Source organism: Arachis ipaensis, chromosome B09 (genome assembly GCF_000816755.2).
Source record: "Arachis ipaensis cultivar K30076 chromosome B09, Araip1.1, whole genome shotgun sequence".
Taxonomy (NCBI): Eukaryota; Viridiplantae; Streptophyta; class Magnoliopsida; order Fabales; family Fabaceae; genus Arachis; species Arachis ipaensis.
Window position 1 is genome coordinate 141,014,136 of NC_029793.2, and position 11,498 is coordinate 141,025,633.

General features: G+C 42.9%; 2 protein-coding genes across 2 annotated transcripts; both read left to right on the forward strand.

Annotated features, from left to right (window-relative positions):
• LOC107616238 lies at window positions 74-1,060 on the forward strand. Its single transcript, XM_016318222.2, has 2 exons — window positions 74-714; window positions 923-1,060. Exons 1-2 carry the CDS (start codon window positions 100-102, stop codon window positions 986-988), a joined length of 681 nt encoding a protein of 226 aa, XP_016173708.2. The 5' UTR covers window positions 74-99; the 3' UTR covers window positions 989-1,060.
• LOC107616237 lies at window positions 2,886-4,280 on the forward strand. The gene has a single exon (XM_016318221.1). The coding sequence runs from the start codon at window positions 2,886-2,888 to the stop codon at window positions 4,278-4,280; it is 1,395 nt and encodes a 464-aa protein (XP_016173707.1).

The window sequence follows — 11,498 nt, forward strand, 5'->3', positions numbered from 1 at the left end:
TTGACATCTTTACGTTAGTGTCTCCCTGTATATAAACCCTAGTTTCCCTTATCATTCACATTCACCCTCAGAATGACGACTAGTACTAGTAATTTGAGTATGAAGCTTCTGATAGACACAAAGAATAAGAAAGTGCTGTTTGCAGAAGCCTCTAAAGATGTTGTGGACTTCCTCTTCACCTTGCTTCAGTTGCCCCTTGCTACCGTCATCAAGCTTTTAACCAAGGAAGCTGTCGTTGGTTGCTTGGGGAATCTTTATTCGAGCGTTGAAAACCTCAACCATGTTTACTGGCAACCAAACCTATCTAAGGATCTTATCCTTAATCCAACCATTCTTACCTCTTCACCTGCTATCTCCGGCCTCCTCCCTTCATCAGCTGCTATAAACCACTCCCAGATAACTCCAAAGCTCTACAAGTGCCCGAATAGTTTCGATTATTGCGGCAGCAGCACTGTAACAAGTGCGTACAATTCTAGGTGTGTCTCGTGCGGTAATGGGCGTATGACGAGAGAAGTGAATTTCACAGCCACGGCGGCATCTAATAATGACAGCAATAATAATGGGTTTGTGAAAGAAGTAATAACATACATGATCATGGATAATCTTCTCATTCAGCCTATGTCAACCATATCAGGCATCACCATGCTTAATAAGCTCAATGTCAAGGATGTTGGTGTCTTGAAAGAAACCGTTGTTCAACTTGGCATGAAAGAGGTATCTCTCTTACACTCATCTCATTTCAACCTATTCCAACTTTAAATTACGGAGAAGTTGATATCTGTTAGATAAAAATTTAGTCAAATTAGTCAAATTATGTAATGACTCTCATGTATCAATTTCATGTGAAGTCGACTGCACCTGATTTTTCACCTTAAATTATACCGCTATTTATTCTTTTTCTTTCTGTATTAATGTGTTACAGGGCTTAAAGCTACTCAAGGCATCCATAGAGTCCGAGATGGCCCTCACAACCGTTTTCTTAGCTTGATGCATTTCGGATCTTAAGCATTTAAATTATATTTTGTTTCCTTTGATTTTTGTTGCCTTTGCTTAAAATTGATGTTAAAGACTGCGTTTCTTTGTTTTAGGATGTATGTGTTTGTCTTTTATTATTTATGCAGCTTTACGTTTAATTTGATGAATTTTGAATGGTTGATGAGATCTTTTGTAGTTCCTTTAATACTTTATAATCATATTTATTTTACGTCATTTATTTTGAATAATTACTGTATTGACCCAAAACTCTGAAAATATGAAAGCATAACGCATGATTTATTTTTTGGTCATACACACACATCTCACACATTACACTAGGATTTGAATTTGATGTGGCTTCATTTCAGATAAACATTTTGTTTCCCACAAACTAAAAACTAATCCCTCACAGATTTAAGTAATTAGTTATTGGCTTATTGCATGCATAAAATGAAAAAATTGTTCGGCAGAATTGTGGCCTCGAGGTGCAGCGTCGCCAATGGAGGTATATCCAGGAAACGCCACACTGTGAGATGCTCGGGAAGTTTGATTCCGTGAATTGATCATATCCCCCAATCAAGGTCAAGCTTTTATCTTACTTTATTATATAGATGTAGGTTTCCCCATAGTGATGGATACAGAAAATTTATTATTAGTTTTTGACTCCTGATATGTCATCCTTATTCTCAGTCGCACGAAAAGCTCGGCATGTCAGCAAATAAGCTCGGTCCCGCATCAGTCGTCCGAAAAGTTCGGCACGAAAGCAGATAGGAACGGCCTCACCCAGTTGAAAACAAGAGACGTGCTTGGCAAACCTAATTACCAAAACAGAATATCATAACCAACCTACAAACTAGGACTTATTCACAGTAAACGGGCAGAATAACGCCTATAAAGCCGAGCTAATATCCTCGGCTAAGGTTCAGGTTCTATTCTCAGTCTTCATATTTACTTAATCACTCTCGAGATTATCACTAACTTGAGTGTCGGAGTATCTTTTGCAGGTATTCCCGCCGCGGTGTTCGATCCAGGCCGACGTATAGCTCTTCCTCTCCGACGGCTGTTTGCTCGGAGTCGCTAAGTTCGACCACCCCAGTGCCAGGACGAATCACTTGGCGCCCACCGTGGGGCCGAAATATATCTGACCTCACCATCTATTTTTAGTATCTTACCTTATTTTGCAGGATTCCCTATCCTCGGATATGGCTGACAATGGGAACCCCCAATCCACACAGGCAGAGCTCCTAGCTCAGATCGCCGAACTCCAAGCGGAGGTACGGAGGATAGCTGAACTGTCCAATGGAAAGCACGAAGGAGAAAGCTCTAAGAGCTCGACGCAGGGCAATACAGATTCCCTGAACATCACTCCACCAAAGGAGAAGTTCACCCTCGAGAACCCTTTTTCTGACGAGATCACTAAGTTCCAGATGCCGAAAAACTTTGTATTACCTACAGCACTGGAACCGTATAAGGGGTTCGGTGACCCCCGAGCTCATATCAAAAAGTTTCGATCCATGATGTTCTTTAACGGCGCTAACAATGAGCCTGTGCTTTGCCGGGCTTTTCCTACTTATCTTGATGGTGCTGCATTACTGTGGTTTTCTAAATTGTCTGCAGGTTCGATTTCCTCCTTTGAGGAACTGGTGAGATCCTTTATTGACTATTTTGCTGCATCAAGAATTTATGTCCATGGATAAGACTACCTAGGCACAATCAAACAAGGCCAACATGAGAGCTTAAAGAATTACATGACCAGGTTTTCCGAGGCTACCATGGAGATCCAAGACTTAGATCCGGCTGTCCACCTCCATGCCCTCAGGGCCGGCTTCCGACCAGGCAAATTTTGAGAAACCATTGCGATAACAAAACCAAAAACACTTGAGGAGTTTCGAGAGAGGGCTGCAGGTCAAATGGAGATCAAAGAACTCCGCGAGGCCCAAAATCCGGATAGACAACCACAAAGGAGGGATGAGGAAAAAGCTTTCCGATCACCAGGCAACAAGGATACAAAGAAGCCTTTCAAGCTCACACCAAAATACAACACGTATACCAGATTCAATACCAAGAGAGAGAACATCATAAAAGAGATTCTGAATACCAAAATCGTGAAGCCACCAGCCCGGGCAGGAAACTACCAAGACCAAAGGTTTGTGGATAGGAGCAAGCATTGCGCCTTCCATCAAAAGTTCGGCCACACGACGGACGACTGCATTGTCGCGAAAGACCTCCTAGAAAGACTGGCGCGACAAGGACTTCTTGACAAATACGTCGAGAGCCAGAAAGCCAGAAGAGCAAGCTCGGATAGGGAGGAGAACAAACAAACAGTGACAGACAAGAACAAAACAGAGCAGACAACCCCTGATCCACCAAGAGGCATCATCAGCCACATATCAGGAGAATACGTAGGCGGAGGTGAAACAAGCTCGGCCAGAAAGCGAAGTTATAGGGCGATGCTGGCAATCGAAGGAACTCTGCAGCCAAAGAAGGAAGAAGACCCAGGTGTCACAATATCCTTGAATCAATCAGACTTCAGATCGGCAAGCCCTAACCTTGACGACCCAGTGGTAATTTCCATCCAGGTCGGAGAGCTGTTGGTAAGGAAAACACTACTGGACCCAGGTAGTAGCGCTGATGTCTTATTTTATTCTACCTTTAAAAAGATGCAATTATCAGAAAAAATGATACAGCCCTCCTCGGGAGAACTAATTGGCTTCTCCGGAGAAAGAGTCCCCATCATGGGACATATATGGATGAGGACTACAATGGGAGAGATCTCTATGTCAAAGTCCATTGATATTCAATACCTAATAGTACACTGTTATAGCCCTTATAATATTATAATCGGGAGACCCGCCTTGAATATATTCAGAGCGGTGGTGTCCACATTACACCTGTGTGTTAAGTTTTCAGTGCAGGAAAACAAGATAGCTACAGTGTACGCCGACCATCAAGAAGCTCGGCAGTGCTACAAAGCTTGTCTAAAGCAAGCCCATACGAAGGAGACAACTCGGCCCCAGGTCCAATCCATACATAGCTCGGCTGACACCACAATGTTAGCCGATCTCGACCTGAGAGAAGATCTCGGCGAAAGACCTCGGCCAATGGACAACCTTCACAAATTAACACTAACAGCAGATGAAGAGCAATACACACACATCGGAGAAGCACTAGAAGGAAATGAACGAGCAAGACTTATACACATACTACGCCAGAACGCCGACCTATTTGCATGGACACCAGATGACATGCCAGGAATAAGCCCGGAAGTCATCTGCCACAAATTAGCAATTGACAAAACAGTCTGACCAGTGGCACAAAAGAAGAAAAACCTCGGAGAAGAGAAAAAACAAGCAGCACTTGAAGAGACCAAGAAGCTCCTCAACGCAGGTTTCATCAGAGAAATTCGCTTCACCACATGGCTATCAAACGTGGTAATGGTAAGGAAAAGTTCAGGTAAATGGTGCATGTGCGTCGATTTTACAAATCTAAGCAAAGCTTGCCCTAAAGATGCATATCCATTGCCTTGCATTGATAAGTTAGTTGATAACGCTTCTGGTTTCAAAGCCTTGAGTTTTATGGATGCATACTCTGGTTATAACCAGATTTTGATGCACCCAGAAGACCAAAGCAAAACAGCTTTCATAACAGAGCATGGCAATTTTTGTTACAAGGTAATGCCTTTTGGCTTAAAGAATGCAGGTGCGACATACAAAAGATTAATGGACAGAGTATTCCAACAACAGATAGGAAGGAATGTGAAAGTCTATGTAGATGATATGGTAGCAAAAATGCCTGTTCAAGGGGTCACACTGTGACGACTTGATAGAAGTCTTCAACCAACTCCGAGCATATAACATGAGGCTCAACCCAGACAAATGTGCTTTTGGAGTCCAAGGAGGGAAATTCCTTGGCTTCATGCTAACCTCAAGAGGTATAGAAGCCAACCCAGAAAAATGCAGTGCAGTGCTGACCATGACAAGCCCAAAAACAGTAAAAGAAGTCCAGCAATTAGCAGCAGAATAGCCGCCCTATCATGTTTTCTTCCCGCAGTGGCAAACCGATCTTATCATTTCTTTCAGACGTTCTCTAAGGGCAAGAAATTCACATGGACGGACGAATGTGAAAATTCCTTTACGGAACTCAAACAGCTCTTAACGTCACCTCCAATACTCCAGAGACTAGAGCCAGGTAAGCCATTGTACTTGTATTTATCAGTATCTATTCATGCCATAAGCTCGGTCCTAGTGATGGAAACAAGAAAACAGCAAAACCCAGTATATTTCATTAGCAAGGTATTGCAACCAACAGAAACGAGGTATCCAAAGATAGAACAGCTAGCGCTGGCGCTAGTCACCACAGCAAGAAGGCTGCGGCATTACTTTCAAAGTCACACAATCATAGTACGAACAGATCAACCAATAAGGCAAATATTAACCAGACCCGAGCTCGCCGGACGTTTAATAAAGTGGTCAATCGAACTATCCGAGTTCGACATTCAGTACGAGTCGAGAAAAGCTCCGAAGTCACAAGTACTCGCTGACTTCGTGTCGGAGATGACTAATGAGACCCAACACATAGCAGCCTGTTGGAGCATACATGTAGATGGAGCATCAAACAAAGAAGGAGGCGGAGCTGGGGTACTGCTAAAAGAGGGAGAGAAAGTGATAGGCGAGCAATCACTTCAATTCCGCTTTAATGCAAGCAACAATCAAGCAGAATATGAAGCTCTGCTAGCAGGACTAAAACTCGCCCAACAACTTAAGATACCTCATATAACAGCCTACTGCGACTCATCACTGGTAGTACATCAAATCAAGGGCGAATACCAGATAAAAGATCCTTTATTAGAGAAATATTGGCTCATAACAAAGGATCTCATTTCAAAGTTCAATAAATTTGATATTATTCATGTAAACCGAGAACAAAACACTAGAGCCGATGTGTTATCCAAGTTAGCCACGACAAGGCAGGCGGAGAACACACCGGCCCTGTCACAACTAACACTCGACAAACCGAGTTTTGAGCAGGACACAATCTTAAGCATCATGCAGGTACCAGACTGGAGAACACCTTTTTTCAATTACATCAACACAGGTGCCATACCAAACGAGGAGCTGAACTTGCCGCTCTTCTGAAGAAGAGCAAGTTTCTATACAATACTCGAAAATACCCTATATAGACGGGGACACTCCCAACCACTCCTCAAATGCATCAGCAAGGATGAAGCCGAAGATGTTATGGCAGAAACACACGAGGGGGTTTGTGGGAACCACATCGGCGGCCAAGCATTGGCTGCAAAGATATTGCGAACAGGATACTATTGGCCGATGATAAAAAGGGACTGCATCTCCAAAGTCAAAGCATGCGATAATTGTCAAAAGCATGCCACTCTTTCAGAGACCCCGGCCGAGGAGCTCCACACCATATAGGTAAGCTGGCCTTTCGATAGGTGGGGATTGGATATCCTCGGACCCTTTCCGAAAGCGCCAGGCCAGGGCTTAAAGAAAAAGCTCGGAAAAGCTAAAGGGGAATGGGCCGACCTCATTCCAGAAATCCTATGGAGCTATAATACCAGCATCCAATCTGCTATAGGAGAAACTCCTTTCAAACTAGTATATGGTGCTGAGGCATTGATCCCATTAGAGGCCAGCATCCTAACACTAAGGACTGAGCTTTATGATCAGTTGAATAACTTGCAAGCTCGAAAAACCGAGCTCGATCTTGTGGAAGAAGAAAGAGACATCTCAGCCATAAAGCAACGAGCCAGAAAACAGTACCTAGAACGAAGACACAACAAAAGGGTAGCTCATAGATCCTTCAATGAAGGAGACCTCGTACTCAGACGCACAGAAGAAGCTCAGAAACCTCCACCACATGGCAAGTTGGCAGCAAATTGGGAGGGACCTTTCCGAGTCCTCCAGAACCTTGGAAAGGGGACTTACAAGCTAGGAACCCTTAAAGGAGATCAACTCCCAGGAACATGGAATGTCTTCTCACTAAGGGGATACCAATCATAACATATGTTGTATATACGCGAATGATGGCACTCTTTTTTTCCTCCGAAGGTTTTCCCAAAAAACACATGGGTTTTACTCGGAGAGGGTTTTAACGAGGCCGGACGCCACTAATCATCACACCAATGTACCTTATATTACAAATCAAAATATTTTTTATCTTGACAGTTACTATATATTCCAATCAATAAACATTCAAAATGAATCTGAGCTTCATACTCGGAAGTCAACATGCGCATGCCGAACATATTACTCGGAGAAATACAGACAAATAAAACAAACACCAAGCTATCCAAGCGAATCCTAAAGGCTCACTCCACCACAAGCCCTATATTAGAGCCTCTGCTCTCCTTAGTAACAATCTGATCAGACAAGAAATGGCTTCAGCCATCTCCAATACATACACACAATTGTTATCACAAGCACAATATATCACTATCATAACTTAACCAAAATATCATATTTTATAAAACAAAATAAGTCATCATCCAGCCGAGCTACATACTCGGAACCCAAAATACCACTACCGAGAACCATACTCGGAATTGTTCAAACAAAACCAAAACAGTCATAAGTTTAAAACCTACTACACCATGTACAAAATAAAAAGAGTAAACTAACAAAGGCCTAATCTGCCTTATCACCCATGCTGGACCCCTCGCTCTCACTTCCAGCAACAGCCTCGTCATCCACAAGCTCACCATTCACGACCACCTTCATAACGTCAAGCTTTGAAGGATCAGCCTCCGGGTATAACACCTTAACCTGGGAAACAGCGCGGTCAAAACCTTGAGCAAAAGCCTCATAAATCCCGCTTTCCAATTCTTTGATCCGAGGAGAGAGCTGATCATTCTCGGACTCCATGACCTTCAACTTTTCAGACGAGGCCTTCTGGAGTTTCCTCTCATCAGCCAAATCCAACTCTTTCTTCTCCATGGAAGCAGAGAGCTCGGCAATCTTTTGGTCTTTCTCCTGGATGATGCCAGACAGCTCTTCTATCCGAGAAGCCTCTTTTTCCTCCCGATCCAGGGCAAGCTCCTGTGCTCGACCAATGGCAACGATCCGAGCACCAATCACCTACGAAAAAGAAAACAAGTAAATAGGTGACATCAACAAAAATTTACAAACACAACAATACAACCTATACCTGAAGAAATCGGCTAACACCAGCTCGGCCAACTTCGTCAATCATTTTCATGTCATCCGGGAAACAGCAAAGCTCATCAGTCATGGTACCAAAAGGATACAACTTCGCCCATAGAGATCTAGCGTGCATGTTCTGATCATACCCATGGAGCCTCTTCTGTGATTCATATGCAGACTCGACCATCTGCAGAATCATAGACGACTCCTCCTTACCTTCTAAAACCTCGGCAAGGCTACCTTAACCTTGCCCTCTCTTCCTTTTTTGCTTCTGCCCAGGGCCATATTGAATCAAAGCAGCAGGACCTTTCCCAACGTTAGATGAAACCTCTTTCTCCCCTTTCTTGCGCTGATTGAAGAAAAGCTTCAAACCTGCCGTGGTGATGGCAGGAGCTTTCTCGGCTGCAAATCAGAAACAACCAAGGTAAGGAACAACAGATCAAAACATAAACACAGAACAAACATAATAAAACAGATTACCTATGTGATCATACACAGCCTGCCTATCAGTATCCCATTTCAACATCTCGGCAACAGATAACAAACCTTTCGGACCCAAGGATTTAAACAAAAAATCCATCACAATATCATCATCAGGAAGCCTATCATCTACATCTAAAGCTTGATACGGCTCGGCACACCAAAACAACAGAAATCTCTCGACTAAATGCTCATTCAAATAAAACGGGAAGTCTTCGGGAACACTCCTAACCCTAACAAACATGGATTTAAAATCCTTAAACGAAGACTTATATAGACCAAACACAGCACGACGGGGATAACTGCTAAGATTTACCCACAACCCCCTATGCACCCCTTTTGCTTGAAATAAAGAGAAAAACAGCCTCAAAGACGGCGGACGCTCCAACAGTTCCATCAAAACCTCGAATGCCCGGACAAAACCCCAAGAGTTAGGGTGAAGCTGGGTTGGAGCACAGTTCAACCAATACACCCCACACTCGAATTCAGTAAAGGGAAGCCTCACACCCAACTCAGTAAACAAGCAACTATACATGAAAAAGAAAGACCAATCGTCAAGTCGGTTGCACATTCGATCATCTCTTTCACAAGGTAATAACTCTATTTTAATACCACTACCCTCCCTGACCCAGGAATCCGAACCCAGCAATCTCACTGACTCCTCATCATCAAACTGGGAGACATACCCCTTCACTCTAGGATCCACCCAACCGTACAGGTCACCCACATTACAGTCCTCCATCACAAGGAACGAAACAAGAAAGACAGAAAAGCAAAAAAGTAGAGGAGTTAACACTGGCCTTTCTTACTCATTCTCAGTCAGGCAGAAAACACAAACTTTTTTTCCTTTTTTGAAACAGAGAAGTATGAGGGAAAGAAGCAATGAAAACTACAAATAACTCCCCAACAAGCACAAATGGTTACAATACCAGAGCATTTAAACCAAAATTGTTAGAAACGAGAAGCATTAAACCCACTACAAAAACCCATGGACAGGGGTGCCTAGAAAAACGGAGCAGTTTCACATCAATCATGTCACAATGGTGCGTAACACGAGGCAACCAGAAACGTTTTGCATTCTGAGGCAGAACCAAGCCGAGCTTGGGTGCTACAAGGGGCATATGCGACAAACAACTCAGCAACCGAGGATTGTGGTACTCTTGGTCCGAAAGCTCGCCTTAGTCCTGTCCAAACCAAGGCAAGCTTGGGGGCTATGATACGTCATCCTTATCCTCGGTCGCACGAAAAGCTCGGCATGTCAGCAAATAAGCTCGGTCCCGCATCAGTCGTCCGAAAAGTTCGGCACGAAAGCAGATAGGAACGGCCTCACCCAGTTGAAAACAAGAGACATGCTTGGCAAACCTAATTACCAAAACAGAATATCATAACCAACCTACAAACTAGGACTTATTCACAGTAAACGGGCAGAATAATGCCTATAAAGCCGAGCTAATATCCTCGGCTAAGGTTCAGGTTCTATTCTCAGTCTTCATATTTACTTAATCACTCTCACTTGAGATTATCACTAACTTGAGTGTCGGAGTATCTTTTGCAGGTATTCTCGCCGCAGTGTTCGATCCAGGCCGTCGTATAGCTCTTCCTCTCCGACGGCTGTTTGCTCGGAGTTGCTAAACTCAGCCACCCCAGTGCCAGGACGAATCAACTCCTATAATGAAGCTTGTCATAAACAAACAGTGGCAATGAGTCGAACGAGCCAGCGCGGTGGATGGCAGAGGCTCCTCGTGCATCAAAGAAAAACCCAGCGATGGTAAGGAGAAGCAGAGCACTGAGAGGAGAGAGTAGAGAGCGATGTACGACTGTTCAGGGACGCAGGCAACCGACGACAAATGGCGGCGAAAATTGAAAAGTGAGAAAACGATGAAGAGGGAGAGAACCGAGAGAAGAGTGATTAAGGATTTAGTCATTTAGAGTTTCGTGTTACTGGATTAGCATAACATATAACGTTATTCTTTTTTCTTGGGCCCAAGTCATGTCATTTTTTGCCAAAACCGGCACCCAAAGCAAACTCGCAAATTCGTTCTCAAACTCGCGATTTTGACTGAGTTTACACGAGTCCACCCGAGTTTACCCGAATCTACTCAAAAACGAGTTTGTGTCCGAGTTAACTTGATTCCACTACCTAAACTCGTAAACTCGTACGAATTTACGAGTTAACTCGAGAGTTTGACAACAATGATTATAATTATATTATAATTAGTATTTAATGAATAATAATACATGATTATATTAATTTAAAAAATATTTTTATTATAAATATCTTTACTTGTCAATAAAATAATATATAAAAATTTATTGATAGATTTAAGTATTACTAAATTATTTATGATCATTCACCGTATATATCTAATTTAGTTGAAAAAAAAAGATTATTTAAATCAATGCATAACCAAACTCTCATTTACCCTCCATCTCATCACAGAAAAACAGATAAAAACTGTGTTGGATCATGGCATCGTCCACATCCATAAAGGAGAGCATGAAACTTCTGGTCGACACAAAGTGCAAGTAGTGAAGCTCCTAACTGAAAAATCCATGGTGAGTTGCATTGGCAATCTCTATAAGAGCGTGGATGAGATATTTTTCTCCGAAGGGCAGGGTACATGTAATAAGTAGAAGCAATGGCTTTGTGAAAGAGGTTGTGACGTACATGTCAACAATTTCAAGTATCACTCTGCTTAATTAACAAGTTCAATGTGAAGGAGGTTGGTGCCTTGCAAGAGAAGGTGGTTCAGCTTGGAATGAACGAGGTATGTTATCTCCTTATTATTTCTTTTCATTCATAATAAATATTTATTATTGTTTCTTGTACAGGGCTTAAGGCTACTGAAGGCCTCTTTGCAGTCGAAGAGTGTTGACAAGCGTCTT